This window comes from Ursus americanus, chromosome 22 (assembly GCF_024610735.1).
Source record: "Ursus americanus isolate L20-20 chromosome 22, mUrsAme1.1.p, whole genome shotgun sequence".
Taxonomy (NCBI): domain Eukaryota; kingdom Metazoa; phylum Chordata; class Mammalia; order Carnivora; family Ursidae; genus Ursus; species Ursus americanus.
Window position 1 is genome coordinate 44,675,517 of NC_142148.1, and position 17,994 is coordinate 44,693,510.

Below are 17,994 nucleotides of genomic sequence, written 5' to 3' on the forward strand. Positions count from 1 at the left end.
TTTGCTCTTTGAGCTGTTGGGCATATTAGTGTCCAGTATTGAGTATGATGGTCCAGGCTGTTAATGCTTTACTAGCTGGCTTCTGTTCCCTCGTAAATACGTGTTTTTAAATTTTGCATTCTGAAATACAGTTTGAGGGGCGCCTGGGTGGCACAGCGGTTGAGCGTCTGCCTTTGGCTCAGGGTGTGATCCCAGAGTTCTGGGATCGAGCCCCACATTGGGCTCCTCCGCTGGGAGCCTGCTTCTTCCTCTCCCACTCCCCCTGCTTGTGTTCCCTCTCTCGCTGGCTGTGTCTCTCTCTGTCAAATAAATAAATAAAATCTTTGAAAAAAAAAATGAAATACAGTTTGAGTATATCTGCGGCCATTTCATAAAATTTGATAGCAAAAAGAGCTTTTTAAAAAGGAATTTGAATCAATTGGTATGAATGTGGTATATTCAGGAAAGATTTTGTTGGTAGAGAGCTGAAAAGAGCAGTAGAGATTTAGTATAAAACAAACCACTTTTTGTTTTCCCTTGCAGGCATATTATTTTTGTTAATCAGATAAAGATAGTTTGTGTCTTATTTTTCAATTTGGGAAAGTTTGCTTTTTACCCAACTTCTCTGTACTTAGACGATTGATAGGAATATCATTCTCATAATTTAATCCAAATGGATTTAGTGTTGGTTTAAAAAATAATAGTGATGACTTACTGAAAGGTGAACCACCATACGCCATGCCGTCCTCTTGCTGTTGATCCTTTACACATACTGTATCATTTAATCCTCGCAGTAACCAACAAAGAGAGAACATTATCCCAATTTTAAGTTGAGGCTGACACAGGTTAAATAAATTGCCCAAGGCCAAACAGTCAGTAAAGGTTGGACTTGGAATTTCAAACTCAGATCTGACTAAAAATACCCATATCTCATTTTCAAGTACAACAGTGCCTTCCTGAATTTAGTTTTTATAGTTTTGATTTTTTTGAACAGTATTGGCCATATAGTATCAGGAATAAAATGGAAATTGCACATTTTTTTAAAGAAATTATAAACTCTATGAGAAATACAGTTTTGTTTTGTTCTAGCATTTTTTTGGCCTATGGTGTGAACTACATTCATACTAAGGTTTTAGTTACAGTATCATTAAAATAGCCTCCTAAGCTCTCAATATAAAAATAATTCAATTTAATCGCAATACCTGGTATGCTGTGACTAACAGAAGAAAAACTTTACTATGAAAACCTTTTTTGCCACTTGTGGTTTTGGTCACTTAACATAAAACTGAAGTTGCAGAGAATTTTAATTTTTTACTTAAATATTAAAATACTGTAGGATGCTCACTGTGTTCGTCAGATTAAGTACAAATGGAAGATAATAGTGAATTTAAAGTGGTATCCAAGTCTTTGAAATAATAAATCTGCGTTTTTCTAAGTTACTAGTACATTTTTACTTGGACCTTGAATTTTGAAACTATAAAATATTTTAGATATAAATAAAACTATAAAATAATTTAGACTCTGGCAGAGTCTTGTTAAACTGTTGCTTTCCACATGGTTGTGTGAGGTAGAACATCTACCGTTTAACCTTATTCTCACCAGCACTGACTGTTTTGTGTATTACTAATTAATGTACTTTTATTTCCCCCCTTACAGCTTTGCTGTTTGATTGGTAGAAAGTGATTACGAATTCATAACATGAGGAAACCACCAAAGAAAAAAATAAGTCCAGTCCTTTAATTTTTAAAAATCTATAAAATTAAATTCTTTTTTCTTCTGAAGTAATTTTTATTCTAACAATGTTCAGATTCTTTTGAGTTTAAGCATAGAAAGCTTGGAACTATATAATTATTTTTTTGAGGGAGTAGAGTAGGCCAAGAACAGTCTTTGTATTTTCTAAATACATTTGCCATATCTATTTAATAGCTTTAACAGTTGTATTACCATGAAGCATGATTGTAATAGCAGTTGGATGTAACTTCTTATGTGAAATGAATAATTAAATCCTTCCTCTGTAATGTCATAATTGTTTGCAGAGTCCTTCAGTATCTCCTAATACGAGTTTCACTTCTGATGGCTCCCCATCTCCAATAGGAGGAATTAAGCGAAAAGCAGAAGACAGTGACAGTGAACCTGAGCCAGAGGATAACGTCAGGTGAAACCATTTTTTTGATAACACTTTGTTATCAAATTGCTGAAATAGATGCTGTCTAATTAATGCTATTTAGCTTAGAGCAGCAGTGCCTTCAGATGCTTGCCTGTGATCTTTTTATCCACCAGTAATTAATGTGGAGGGTTAGAATAGTCAGTAAATTCCAGTGAGATGTGTAAGCTATAGCTGTTAAATCTAAGTATCTGGATTAGTATGCGTGCAGGTTTTTGTCCTCCAAGCCACTTTTCCCTCTGAGACCAGGCACTAGATCGGCTAGACATGAGGTGTTTAGCTCTGACTATGTGATCTGAATGTTACCGTTTTGAGATTAAATTTTCAAGCTGCTTAACATAGAAAGTTCAGTTACACTTGGATACTTAACATAGTTTGCGTTAATCTTCTCAATTGGAAAGGTTCTTCATCAAATGAAATATGCAAAAGTCATTCAGTTAAGAGATAAATATGTATATTTTTTAAAACCACAAACTTGCATATATACAGTTATATTTGATGACAGAGGAGTTTCCCTTTAGCTATATACTTAAAATTTGTAATAGGAAACTTCGATTCTTTATCCTGAAATTTGAGATCATTATATAAGATTAATAGCCTCTCGTATAATTAAATCTAGATTTGAGCCCTGGGTTCCGAGTGCAAAAGGCCAACAATCTTAAAAATTGTGATTCATTAAGAATTTGGCAAAATGTTATATTTCAAAGTTAAACAATAGTGGTCCACAACTCATGCTTCTTTTATAGGACATGGATGGTATGTTTGCATTAATGATGGAAAACTTCTCAAGTGTCATGTATGGTTCTGTATTTTCCTAACATCCTTTGATGTCAGATTCTGAGATCTGTGGTGACTTTTGATTGAACATTTACCTGATCCTCTGTTTCTGCAACTCTGGATTTTCCTCTTAGAGTATGTTATCTGTTTTATTGTGTAGCCATCTTGATCTACCAGCTTAATAGTTAACTTGATTTATTAGTACTTCATTGTGTATTCCCAGGGCTGAGAACAGTCAAGGTAGAAATGCTTCTGTCAAGAAATGCTTGAGACTCTTGACGTGTATTTCATTCATATTTTCTGTAAAACAGTTATAAGCCACATTATAGAGGATATTTCTCCTAATTGATGTTCTGTGAATGCTTGAGGCAAGTGGGAGGGAATTAAAATTGGTGTGGTGTATTCTGGAATATGACTGTAATTAATTAGTAACATGTGGCACATGGTAGAAAATAGCCTTTAATGAGAATCATCTTGGTGTTTCTGATCTGTCCTGATTTGTTTCTTTAGTGTTCTTCAGCTTCTTTGTGTTCCTTCAATAAAATATTTAAATCTTTTAGAGAATGAAAAATGAGTACTTAAAAAAAAAAACACTTTGAAAAAGTGGTTCTTCACATGTATTTTCAGTGATTAATGATAATTTAGTGAATCGATTGACCTGCTTCTAAGTTCTACTAGAGCATACATACATGTGTGTTTCTGTCTTTCGCTGAAGCCAACAACTCCTAGCTGAAAGAGGGATAAGGCCCAAGGATAGGAGAATAGGTATAAACATAATTTTCTGCCTGGCTTCTAGATTATTGTTTTACAAACCATTTTTTACCTTTTAAAAAATTACCCGTGTAAATCTTTTTTTTTAAAGTAATTTGATTGCCTCCTTTGTTTAGTTTAAATGTATTTTAACAAACTGAGGAACTTATATAAAATATCTTCAATATTTGAATATTACAGTGTGGTTTCAGAATTGGTCCACAATCAAAAAACATAAAACAGTATTAAAATTTGAACAAACAAGTGTTCAGTATCTACTTTAATAAGTAGTTATTTTCTCTTTTCCAAAATGTAGTTTTATAATGGTCTTACTAGAATCAGTGTTTGGATTTTTGATGTTTAACCGTCTTTTACCGTCTTTTACTAAATTCTGTGAAAGTGGGCTTTTTAGAAATAATTAAATGAAGCTGTGTTAGTATTACTGTTTAACTCATTTATATTTCACCTGGATATTAAATATAAAATGATTTGGGTGATAAACCAGTGGACAATTATGGAAAGTATTAATTCAACATGAACTGGCTTTGCCTGGATTTTAGGCTATGGGAAGCTGGTTGGAAGCAGCGGTACTACAAGAACAAATTTGACGTTGATGCAGCTGATGAGAAATTCCGTCGTAAAGTTGTACAGTCTTATGTTGAGGGGCTCTGCTGGGTTCTTCGATATTATTACCAGGTACAGAGAGAATACTTTCCTCTAAACCTAGCTAATCATTCTAAGAAGATCATAATTTCTGCGTATTATTGAGTTATATTATGAAATTAAATCCAGACTCATTTTTTTTAAAACTTCCTGTTTAGAAATTCACTACCTTAAATAATATTTGTTTGTAAAGCCTTTGACGCTTCTCACGTGTAAATAAAAATAATTTTTGTTGTGCTTAAGAATTTCAGCATCAAATAGTGTGGGTTGAGTGTACTTTGTCTTTAACATAATTAAAGTATGGTGGTTTTTTAATTGGCAGTAAAAAATAATTAATAGACGGTCACTAAATGAACAAAGGAGAAAACCTAGAAAATACTAGTAAGATTTTGAAAGGCATTTGAATGATACCATTTCCTCTGCGTAATGTTAGTGATGTTACATGAAGTGCATTCTAATTGGAGTAATTTGTATCTGACTTAAAGCTTTTGATAATTGAGATGTCAGATTGGTGAGAGATTAGATAGACATATAGGGGATTGTAACACTAGTAGTTGATATCTGGTTTCATTCTCTGAGAGCACAGCAAGTTAAATTTGGTGTGATCTGGGAAAAGATGAAGTTTGTCATTAAGTGGAAAGTAATTTAATGCATTATCAACAGTATAATAGTAAGTTCATGTTTTACTTTTATTCTCAGGATTTTAATTCACTAGGCGTAGGAGTTCCCTTTCTGTCAGTAAAACTTACTGTTTTCTTTTTGATGGGTTTACTTAAGTATTTTTATAATAAAGAGAAGGTTGTCATAATGAAAATATAATAGGGAATTATAAAATGAAACTTTTGGAAGTTTTATTTAGTCACTGTTCCAGTGATGTCCCTTACCCATCTATATGCTAAGTAAGTGCCAATTACCACGGCTCTTCATTTGATTTGGTGATGGCAGCTGTAAAATTGGAAAGAAATATAACCAAGAACATTTTAAGGGTAAAAATCTTCACCAAATTGTATTTTACAAATTGTACTTAACAAAGTTTGGTATTAACTACTGATTTAAAGACGTTTTGCAATAGTTTTTAAATCAGGGAGCCATTGATAAAAAGTAAAAGTTCAGTTAATCAAAACAACTGTTAGGGCTCATGGGAAAAAATTAATATATGAAATGTACACTGGAAGTCATGTATTTTATAAATGGAATATTATAGGCTAATACTCTAATTTTTGTTTGCTTTTCTGTGTCCGTATTGAACGTAGATTTTTGTTTTTGTTGTTTTTTTGTTTGTTATGATTCTAGGGCTGTGCTTCCTGGAAGTGGTATTATCCATTCCATTATGCACCATTTGCTTCAGACTTTGAAGGTATTGCAGACATGCCATCTGATTTTGAGAAGGGCACTAAACCAGTAAGCTTAATTATTTAGATTCATAAAATTCATAGAATTTTGGCTTAGATAAAAATTGTGTCTTATCTTAAACTTTTTCTTTCTTGCAGTTTAAACCATTGGAACAACTAATGGGAGTTTTTCCAGCTGCGAGTGGTAATTTTCTACCTCCATCATGGCGGAAGCTCATGAGTGATCCCGTTAGTGTCTTAGTATTTTGAGTGTGTTGGTAACTGGGTTTTTGTCATCCATTTCACTAACATTAGTCACAGTTGCTTTTGCATCTCATAGCTAAAATAGTGAAGTCCAAAAACAAAGTAAAAGTACTGAGTTCTTATGTATATTTTTCACCTTTTTTTTACCCCCTACTTTGCTTGGCTATGAGAGCCCTACACGGTATATAAAGAAATTAAGTTGTGTTTGGGAGCAATTCTTAAAACAGTTACTTTGTTCTCAGCCTACCTCTAAGTCATTATTTTTATTTATTCCAACCATGCGTGGTGGCTACCACAGTTCAGACTGGCCTACCTAAAATCATCGCTGAGCTTATTTTGTGTGCCAGATAGGAAGAAGGAAAGCCAGGCAAGAAGTAGGAAGGATTAGAGTCAGTAAACTCTTCATTGACTGTCTTGGGTCCACAGTTTTCAGTTCTAAAATTCCTATCTAATAATGCCTTTTTTTTTTTAAATAAAAGTGTTAATTTTGTTTTACTTTTGGGATTAATGACCTGATGGTCTTAACATTTTTTTAAAGGAATGAAACCTTATTTTCTCATCAGGCCTGACAACACGAATGAAAGAAGTGTCAAATTCTTTATAACTCAGACTTGTGTGACTTTTATTCTGAACCTTTATTTGTCTCCTTGACATAGGATTCTAGTATAATTGACTTCTATCCTGAAGATTTTGCTATTGATTTGAATGGGAAGAAATATGCATGGCAAGGTAAAATTTAGACATTATTCCTTTTTGTTAAAACAAAAGTTTTAGACATTATTCCTTTTTGTTAAAATAAAAGTTTGGTGAACTGTAAGCAAACATGATTTAGGTGATGAAAGAATTTCTGTGAAAGATAAATATTTTAAGAATTACATGTCAAAATTTTATTTTTTTCTATCCATCCTGGCATTAGCAATGATTAATAGTAACATTCTGATAAACCATAAATTAAGTCGAAACAGATCATTCTTTTGTCTTTTTTGTGAGTAAGTAATGGGACTTGGGACTTGCTTCCAGTTAATAGTTCATTGACACCTTGTAAGGTTGCTGAGAAATACAGAAACATGATGGCATTTATGTGGAGATTCACTTATACTCCATTGAAATTTGAAAATAAAAAATGTATTAGAAATTTAGTTTTAAATACTTGACAGTAATCATTAAAGCTTATTTCCTATTTATTTAGCTGTGATTTTTCTCATTCCTTCTGTTTACAGTTTTGTAAGAATGTCAATTTTAAATTACTACTAAATTTAACATGCTGTTTACCACTCAGCAAATGTGTGATGATGACTGAATGTAAAACACAATAGAGAAGTCTCTCACACAGTAAGTCAACTATTATTTCATTACAAAGCCCCTTTCAGCAAATCACTTTAACTTTTTCTTTCACCATATATTTTTCTAAGATAATTTCATTTGGTAAAACCGTGTTTTTACTTTGTCTGGTTATTTCCTGTGGTGCAGATAGATGACCAGTAACATGACTCAGAGAATTGTGAGACGGGGGGTTAAATAATAATTTACAAATTGAAAATCATTTTATGAGATTTAAGGTTGACTTTTGGTTTATGTAGTAAAGGAAATTTCATATTACTTTAATGGAATGATAATGGGAAATGCAGCCCACTGATTGAGGTTAGCAGGGTTGTGCTCTATGATCATATTTTGTTACATGTAAGTGGGTTGGAGTCTTAGGTTGTTTTTAAGCTGCTTTGTGGAGGATATTTTGATTAGAGGAAGAGGGCTAAGGGGGTAGTAAAGTAAAAATACAAGTATTTGTAAGTGTATTTATGTAAGTGATAAATAAATAAATAAACAAACAAATAAATAAATAAATAAATATGTAAACATGCAGATATCTTGCTTTCTATATATATCATTGTAGTATAAATCATCCAGAGGAAAAGTGGGGCAAGGCACAATGGTTACACTTTCTTCACATCCTTGCCAACATTTGTTACTTTTTAAATTCAGTAAATGGCTTTTATGTATTTATGTATTTTTAGTTGAAGTATAATTGACATACCATATCCCGTTTCAGGTGTACATCATGATGATTTGATACGTTTATACGTTATGAAGTGATCCCCATGATAAGTCTAATTACCTTCTATCACCATACAAAGTTACTACAGTATTATTGACTGTAGTCCCTATGCTGTATATTACATCTCCACAACTGACTTATTTTATAACTGGAATTTTGTACCTCTCAATCCACTTCACCTAGTTGCGTATCCCCTCAACCTCTTCCCCCTCTGGTAACCAGCAGTTTGTTTCCTTATCTGTGAGTCTGTTCCTGTTTTGTTTTGTTTTGTTTTGTTTGTTCATTTGTTTTCTTAGATTCTGCATGTAAGTGAAATCATATGGTAGTTGTCTTTCTCTGTCAGGACTTGTTTCACTTAGCGTAATACCCTGTAGGTTGACTGATGTTGTTGGAAACAGCTTTCTTTTTTTATGGCTGAGTAATATTTCATTGTGTGTGTGTGTGTGTGTGTGTGTGTGTGTGTGTGTACACACATCTTTATCTGTTTGTCTGTTGATGGACACTTGGGTTGGTTCCATATCTTGGCTGTTGTAAATAGTGCTGCAGGGGACATATGGGTGCATTTATCTCTGAAGGTTAATATTTTTCTTTTCTTTGGATAAATACTTAGACGTGGAATTGCTGGATTGTATGGTGTTTCTATTTTTAACTTTTTGAGAAATGTCCATACTGTTCCTCATTGTGGCTGCACCACTGTGTATGAGGGTTCCCTTTCCTCAACATCCTCACAAACCTTGTTTTTGTTTTTCTTTTTGATAATAGCCAATCTTTTTTTTTTTTTTAAGATTTTATTTATTTATTTGACAGAGACAACGAGAGAGGGAACACAAGCAAGGGGAGTGTGAGAGGGAGAAGCAGGCTTCCCGCCTAGCAGAGAGCCCAATGTGGGGCCCGATCCCAGGACCCTGGGATCATGACCTGAGCCGAAGGCAGACGCTTAACTAAGGCTGAGCCACTCAGGCACCCCTTGATAATAGCCAGTCTTAAATATGTGAGATGATATCCCATTGTGATTTTGATTTGCATTTCCCTGATAATTAGTGATGTTGAGCATCTTTTCATGTATCTGTTGGCCATCTGGATGTCTTCTTTGGAAAAAATGTTCAAATCCTCTACCCATTTTTTAATTGGATTTTTTTTGGTATTAAGTGGTGGAAGTTTTTTTATATAGTTTGGATATCAATCTCTTATCGGATGTGTGATTTGCAAATACCTTCTCCCAGTCAGTACGTTGCCTTTCCATTTTGTTGATTGTTTCATTTGCTGAAACAAAAGCTTCTTGGTCTGATGTAATCCCATTTGTTTATTTTAGCTTTTGTTGCCCTTGCCTGAAGAAACTGGTCCAAAAAAAATATATTGTTGAGGCTGATGTCAAAGAGCTTACTGCCTACCGTTTCTTCTAGGAGTTTTATAGTTTCAGGTCTTACATCCAAGTCTATAATTCATTTTGAGTTTATTTGTGCATATGGTTCAAGAAAATGGTCTAGTTTTACTGTTCTGAATGTAGGTTTCCAGTTTTCCTCACACCATTTCTTGAAAAGACTCTTTTCCTGTTGTGTATTCTTGCCTCCTTTGTCATAGATTAATTGACCGTATATATATACGTGGGTTTTTTTCTGGGCTCTCTGTTTTATTCCGTTAATCTGTATGTCTGTTTTTGTTTTGGTACCATACTGTTTTGATTGCTGTCGCTTTGTAGTATGGTTTGAAGTCAGGGAGTGCGAGACCTCCATCTTTGTTCTTTCTCAAGATTGCTTTGGCAATTTGGTGTCTTTTGTAGTTTCATACAAATTTTAGGATTTCTTGTTCTAGTTCTGTGGTAAATGCCAGTGGTATTTTGATAGGGATTGCACTGAATCTATAGATTGCTTAGGGTAATATGGACATTTTAACAGTATTTTTCCAATCCATAAACATGTAATATCTTTTCCATTTATTTGTGTCTATTTTCTGGGGTTTTTTGGTTTGTTTTTTGATTTTTTTATAATAGCCATCCTAATAGGTATGAAGCAGTATCTCACTATGCTTTTGATTTGTATTTCCCTAATGATTGGTGATGTTGATCAGTTTTTCATGTGTTATTTGCTATTTCTGTGTCTTTGGAGAACTGTCTATTCAAGTTTTTTGCTCATTTTTGAATTGGGTTTTTGTTGTTGTATTGTAGGAATACTTTATATATTTTGAACACCAGTCTCATATATGATTTTGCATTTATTTTCTTCCATTTTGTGATTGTCTTTTTATTTTGTTTGATAGTGTCCTTTGATGCACAAAAGTTTTTAATTATGATGGAAGTTCAATTTTTGTTGGACTGTTTTGTCATTGCCTGTGTTTTTGGTGTCATATGCAAGAAGTCATTGCCAAATCCAGTGTCATGAAGCTTCCTCCCTGTTGTCTTTTAAGAATTTTATAGTTTTAGCTCTTAACATTTAGGTCTTTGATCCATTTTGAGTTAACTTTTGTGTAGGGTGTAAGGTTAGGGTCCAACTTCATTCTTTTGCTATGGATATCCCATTTTCCCAGCTCCATTTGTTGAAAAGACTGCTCTTTCCCCATTGAACAGTCTTGGCACCCTTATTGAAAATCATTTGACTGCATATCTGAGGGCTTATTTATGGGCTGTCTATTCCACTGCGCAATATGCCTGTCCTTATGCCAGTACCAAACTGTTTTAATTATTGTAGCTTTAATAAGTTTTGCAATCAAATGGTGGGAGTCCTCCAGCTCTGTTTTTCTTCTTCAAGGTTCTTTATATTTTTATATTTTATGTATTTTCATTTGTTTGACTGTAACAAGAACACAGCTTTTTCGAGGTCAAATTTAGTACTCTGAGGAGTTATAGTTATTCCCCCATGTCTTTAAAAATTGTTGAAAGTAATGGTAATACTTCTCACCTAAGTTGAGTGTATCTTAAAATGGTAGCAGCTAAAATATATCTGGATATGTTTTCGACATTTATTGAACCCTTGCAATGTTGTGTTTTTATATTAATATATAAGGAATATAGTATACTCATAAAATATGCTACATATTTTATATATGAACAGAGTATTTTAAGTCATTTGATCGAAGTCACACAGTGGCTCAACTAAGGTCTGGACCCAGAGAGTGTGACCACTATGTATTTACCTAAGTGTTACCACTACTTAGGTTACTTGTGTTGTTGAGCTAATGCATGTTAACATAATAAATGAGTGCTCAGGAGAAATTAGCTGCTAATGTCATTTTTACTATCCTCTCACTCAAGCACTAACTTTATCACATCTGGGTATAAGGCATTTCTTCCTATCTTGCCCAGTAGGGCTGATTTGTTGCTTAGTAACCTTATTGCTGTCATTAGCACTGCAAGTTGCTTCCCAGTGGGAGCTGGCTTTTGGAGTTGATATTGTAGGAAAGTCTTTCTGATAATTTGTTTAGATCTAAATGTATGACTAAACTTGAACAACTCCCTACATTTTTTTCCATGTAAAATGTTTACCAGTAGATGAAATAGCCTAACTCAGTTGATAGATATTAATATTCTTGAAATCACTTTTTAGGCCCTTCACAATTCACACTAGAACTTAGTTTCTTTTTAACTTTAAAAAGTGCATATTTTCCTTCTAGGTAATGAAATTAAACCTGTTTCTAAACTTTGAAAATATGATAGCTAAATAATTAATGACAACTTTGGGAACTTTACATTTCTCATCATTTTAAAGGGAATAATCATAAGTATGGCAGTTTTGATTTGCAGTAGTTTCAAAATTATTTAGCTCTATTTAGCATTTCTCTTTGCTATTTTACTTTTTTTTTTGTCAAAAGACTATACTGTATACAGCACAACATATACATATGGTTCAATAACTTCATATATTTTTCTAGAAATAGATACTGTATTACTGGTATGCTGCTTTGAAAATTATGAACGTGGGTTGAAATAAAACAATTACTTTAATTTCAGCACATTCCACAAGACAGTTTTCAGCCTGAATATGAACAGCTGTGATCCTACCCAGCCCCCAAAATTACATAAGCCAGTCCTTTAAAACTTTATGTATCTAAATTAGTTATTAGGTTTTTAAAATGTAAAAAAAACAGAATACTGTGCAGTTTTAGAGCTAGAAGACATTCCGTGTATTTATTCACATTGAACAGACCTGAATATTTTAGTTAAAAACCAAGTCCTAGAAAGATGAAAGGACAAGCTCAAACTCTTGCAGATTAACTGGCTTGCCCAAGGTCATCCTCGTAAGTAAGGCACGAGAACATAGACTGGTGTCCAGGTGGCTACTTGTTCATTTAATTGAAAAATTTTATCATCACGGAGTTGATATTCTGCAAACATGGTTTTTCATATGAGCCATCTTAAGGATGGAAAATAAATGAAACTTCTTTCTTCTCTGAACACACGGAAAGTATTTGCATCTGAGATTTGAATAAATAGAGTTCAGTTCCAAAGTGTTTTTATGTTAACAGGGATATTCTACTAGAAATGTTTATTTGGACCAGTAATAAGTGGAATTTGGGTGATCCTAATAGCTGGGTGGTTGGTGTGCATTTTTTTCCCCAGGTGTTGCTCTGTTGCCTTTTGTGGATGAGCGAAGGCTGCGAGCTGCTCTAGAAGAGGTATATCCAGACCTCACTCCAGAAGAGAGTAAGAACTATACTTCCACTTGGTCTCAAAATTGAGTCTGTAGCATACATACTTTACATTTCCATTTGTCAAATTGCACATAAAGGGGGCATAAATCATTGGTTTTTACTTCTTCATAAGAAAAGTCAACTTTGTTTCTTAAAATGTATTATCCAAATTGAATAGAAATACAGTTTTTTTTAGCTTACAAGTGTTTGTTAGATTTACTAAAAAGCAACACTTTAAGGGGTGCCTGGGTGGCTCAGTGAGTTAAACATCTGACTCTTGATCTCAGCTCAGGTTTTGGTCTCAGCCGTTGTGAGTTCAAATCTGCATTGGCCTCCATGCCATGGAGCCTGCTTAAAAAAAAAAACAAAAAACAGCATTTCAAGAATATCCTTTGACTTTCTGATTCTTTTTTTTTTTTTTTTTAAGATTGATTGATTTATTTTAAAGAGACAGCACAAGCATGCATGAGCAGGGGGAGGGGAGGAGGGAGAGAGAGAATCCTCAAGCAGGCTCTGTCTTGAGTGGGGAGCCCAACATGGGACTCAGTCCCAGGACCCTGAGATCATGACTTGAGCTGAAATGCAGAGCCAGCCGCTTAACCAACTCAGCCACCCAGTGCCTGCCCCTTGGCTTTTTGATTCTTACATGACATGTATACACAAAAGTGTTTTTCCGTGCTGGGAGTGTATTAATTTCCTCCATCTCCCTTCTTCCCTTCATCCCCTCTAAATAACAGTAACTTTGTTTAAAAAGTTACGTTGAAACAGAGGGATTTTACTCTTAGATTGCTAACCTGAAATGTTATTTTGTACAAAGAGTGGCATTTAAAATACAGTTAAAAGTATTGGGAAATTGCAAAGCTAGACTCTGTTGGAAAATGTATTTAACACCACTATAATAAACCTATAGAAATAATTTCTCTGTCAGCCAGCCATCCTTAGAATAGTCTTTGTTAACACATGGTATAATTTGTCTGGGTTTGCTCAGGAAATGGTTAGATATTTCTTACAGTAAGAAATTGAGTTCTATGTAAATTACTTTGTCCCTTACAGTGCTATATTCAGATATGTTTTAGTGATAATTTTTTCTGATAGTCATTGATCTTTGAAACTCTGTTGTCAAACTTGTTTTTCTTCTACAGAGACCTCACACATTTAGGTCTGTCACTTTGAAATTATTTTTTGTAGACCTTATACTTAGTTTTTAAAATTTAGATGTTCCTTTTTATTTTATTCTCATTAAAGTTGCTCTTGCAGATGTAATTGTTTGATCTTTATTCTTTCCTAATTTCCCCCCCAGCTAAAAGAAACAGTCTTGGAGGTGACGTCTTATTTGTGGGGAAACATCACCCACTCCATGACTTCATTTTAGAACTCTACCAGACAGGTTCCACAGAGGTACGGTCTCTTTTTCCATCATGAAGTGCTTTTAGACAGTGTAATTATTTGGTTAATTCATCAGAAATACATTTGTTAAATTTTGATAAAATAGAAACAAGTGGGGCGCCTGGGTGGCTCAGTCAGTTAAGCATTTGCCTTCAGCTGAGGTCATGATCCCAGGGTCCTGGGATCTATTCCCACATTGGGCTGCCTGCTCAGCGGGGAGTCTGCTTCTCCTGCTGTGCCTTCTCCCAGCTCACGCACGAGTGCGTGCGTGCGTTCTCTCTCTCTCTCTCTTTCTCAAAAATAAATAAATAAAATCTTTTTAAAAAAATAGAAACAAGTGTACCATTTTAATCTTTAAAAACCATTTTAAAAGTGTATAATTTTGTGGCATTAAATCTGTGTATAGTGTTGTGAAACCATCACCACTATCCACTTGCAGAACTTACTTATCTTCCCATAGAGAAACTGGGTATCCCTTACATCTCTATTCTCCTCTCCCCTTACTTCTGGTAGCCTGTCTTCTACTTTCTGTCTCTGAATTTTCCTGTTCTTTGTAAATGGAATAAATGGATTCCTACAATGTTTGTCCTCTTGGTCTGACTTATTTTACTTAGCATGATGTTTTCAAGGTTCATCTTTGTTGTAGCATGTATCAGGGCTTCCTTCCTTTTATGACCATAGTGTGTATACACCGCATTTTCTTTATCCATTCATCTGTTGATGGAAACTTGGGTTGTTTCCTCCTCCTGGCTTTTAAGAATAATGTTACTATGATCATTGGTGTACATACATATGTGTGAGTCCCTGTTTCCATTCTTTTGGGTATATGATCAGGAATGCATTTTTCCACAGCCGGTGGATGTACCGCCTGAATTATGTCATGGGATTCAAGGAAAATTTTCTTTGGATGAAGAAGCTGTTCTTCCAGATCGGTAAGCATTCATTTGTGCACATTGCGGTGACTGAGAAAGTTTAGCTAGCATTTTTTCCTTGTTGCCTTAATGTTTTATCTTCTAGTAATAGCGAGAAAACAAAACAACAGAAAACCTGCTGGACTATAAAAAATACTTGGGGTCAGAGCCCAGCTCTTCAGCCTACTAGCTGTGTCACTATGTGCAGGGAGTCCTGGGGGTCCCTAAAGCCCTTACAGGAGATCCATGAGGTCAAAGCTATTTTCATAATAATACTAAGATGCTATGATATTATTTGCTTTTCTCATTCTCTTTCTCTCTTGAGTATACAGTGGAGTTTTCCAGAAGCTGAAAGTAGTGTGATAGCTATCTCAAGAGATTGAATCAGAAGCAGATAAGAGAATCCAGCTATTAAGATAGATATTAAGCCAGATATTAAAGAAATTTTCAAAAATGTAAGACAATGACACTTCTCTTTTTTTTTTGCTTTGTAAAATAGTTTTTCATAAAAAATATTATTTATGTTAACATGTAATAGGTTTATTACTGTTATCTTTAAATTAGTATTTTAGGTATTTCTTAGTTTTGATTTTTAATAGGCAAATATTGATAGACATAACCAATATAACCAGAAGATCTTTGAGGTCCTTGATTTTTAGGAATGTTTTAAAGGGATTCTGAGATAAGAGTTTGGGAATTGCTGGTCAATTTTGTCTTCCTCTTTTGTAGATAATATTGGGTGGTTTTTCCAAAGTGAATACACTATTTTGTAATCTCAGTGGCAGTTTGTGAGAGATCTTACTGCTCTACATTCTTGCAAACCCTTGGAATTGATTTTCATGACCTTAATTTTTGTCAGTTTAGTGGATGCTTATTGGCACCTTGTGGCTTACAGTTGCATTTCTTTGATTACTAATGAAATTGAATGCCATATGGTATATTTGTTAACCATTTGGTTTTCCTCATTTATCAAGTACCTGTTCTATTCTTCTGTTCGGTTATTTGCTCCCCTGTGCCCCTTTTTGGTTCGTTTGTATGCTTTACACATTCTGATATGAGCCGTTTGCCTGTAATAGTTTTCTGTTAAGGAGATTACAAACAAGGAAGACAGGGTCCTTTTTTAAAGATGTAATTGGTTATGTCATTTTTATTGGTACATTTTAATGATTTCTCTTTCCTAAAGCAACATCTTAATTCCACTTATCCAGAAGGTTACAACTTACTCTCTTCTTTCTCTTTAGAATAGTATGTTCTCCTGTCCCCATGTTACGGGATCTGACACAGAACACTGCAATCAGGTAAGTCTTCCAAAATTCATGTCGTTTGACCAAAACACAGCTCTGAACTTGCATATAAGTTGAAGAAGGCATCTGAATCACAAGGAAATGGCAGCTATTATTCCACCAGTGCTTTGGGATTGGAGAGTCCCTGTGTTGCAGACCTCAGAACAGAGCCTCTTGACTTTAAATTATGTATATTGTTAAGGTTACTGATTTAACAAGCTTGCCTCTCTGCTTTCTGGTTTCCCCTGACAACCTCTAATTCTTCCCGGATTAGGAAAGTGGGAGGTAGAAAGTAGGGGTTCCTAGGAGTGGTTTACTACGTAGGAGCAAACAGACCTCTTCACCGCAGAGGCCCACACAGCTTCTTTGTGGTATAACAGATTATTTTAATTATATTTACAGGTGTGACCCTGCAGAGTTCAAAAACAAAACTATTACATACTTTATTTTGGTTGAGATAGAATGAATTTCTGGAAATGTTTACCAACAATTATTATAAACTAAAACTATATCAAGAGCTAATTTCTGCTACCTGGAAAATGTACTTTTATTTCATTTCTTGCATGCTGACAGCGTTCTGTATATGTAAAATATAATGTGACTGTTTAGAATAAAAACCAACACATTACTACTCATTTGCTTAATTCCTCTATGTAATTATTAATCTTGATGGCAGGATTTATGTTACCATTTTCTTTAGTCTTCAGGCAAAACTAAGGCAAACACATCCTAGTAGTTCAAGGATTTTGTAAAAGTCTGCTTGGGAAGACTTACTGAATCCTTCGTTCCCAGTCATTCTTACTATTTCTGTTACTCTTGGGAAGTATTTTAGGTTTTATTTAGATTTATCATTGTAAAGTGTAAGCAGGTTCATTTTCCTATCCTTAACGGATTTAGATAGCAACTGCCACTTTAGGAGGGCATTTTTTTAAAGAAAACTGTCATGAATTTGGGAAATATTTCTAGAGTAGTTGCTTTTATTTATCTTTCCACACATTTTTAATTTATCTTTACGTGTAATTTGTTCTGGCTCTTTGTCTTTTAGCTCTTCTGTGAAGGGTAGGGTTTAGAATTGTGAGCCAAGCTCTTGCACCCATCACGAACAGTCTGGTTCAGGCAGATCCAGTGTGGACACTGTATTAACCCGTGGGGTCTCTGCCTTGCAGCGGTGCTTCAGGCCAGTTAATCCCACTGGGTTCTGTCTTTGGATTGTCACGTGCTTGCTTGTGCTCCTTAGTTTTTCTGCATGTTTTCAGGAGCCTTTCTGCCCAGCCCTCTAGAAGTAGTTAATTCTACTTAACTTTCTAATTAGGATAGACTTGTCCAAAGGAAGAATTACAAAATTGACAAATCCTCTAGCTTCTGTTTGTATGGTAGTGTTATTGTTGGCTGGTTGGTTCTGAGCCTGAAGAGGCTTTTGGTATTATTTGGTATCCATTGTGTTCATAAGATTTTTAAACTTATAAGACAAATCCCAGATATAGGTGCATATTCAGATATATGTTGAAAATAACTTCATAATAAAATTGATTTAATTGCCTGGAGATTTATGAAAGACCACGTTAACGTTTACCTTATAAGCTAATTTTCATTGTTTCCTCTGAGGGGAATGAGGTTGATCCAGTTTACTGCAATTTTTGTGTGTCTGGGGCCTGTTTTTCATCCCAGTGTTGTGTTTGCTTTATAAATGAAAATCTGAGAATGCAGGTTCTGGTGCCAGTTGCTGGTTATTTCTATTTTGACTCCCGTCATTTTTTCCCCTTCTCTGTTTGGATGCACCTAGTATTCCATCCCATATTTGAGAAGTTGT

The 17,994-nt window shown here is 34.5% G+C and overlaps 1 protein-coding gene across 1 annotated transcript in view; it reads left to right on the forward strand.

Annotated features, from left to right (window-relative positions):
- XRN2 (5'-3' exoribonuclease 2) overlaps positions 1-17,994 on the forward strand; it is an 82,462-nt gene that overhangs the window by 36,603 nt on the left and 27,865 nt on the right. The window contains exons 16-24 of the mRNA XM_045776775.2: positions 2,016-2,134; positions 4,231-4,366; positions 5,627-5,734; positions 5,824-5,913; positions 6,585-6,657; positions 12,534-12,617; positions 13,905-14,002; positions 14,843-14,922; positions 16,143-16,199. Coding sequence (XP_045632731.1) covers positions 2,016-2,134; positions 4,231-4,366; positions 5,627-5,734; positions 5,824-5,913; positions 6,585-6,657; positions 12,534-12,617; positions 13,905-14,002; positions 14,843-14,922; positions 16,143-16,199 — 845 coding nt within the window. The remainder of the gene's footprint in view (positions 1-2,015; positions 2,135-4,230; positions 4,367-5,626; positions 5,735-5,823; positions 5,914-6,584; positions 6,658-12,533; positions 12,618-13,904; positions 14,003-14,842; positions 14,923-16,142; positions 16,200-17,994) is intronic.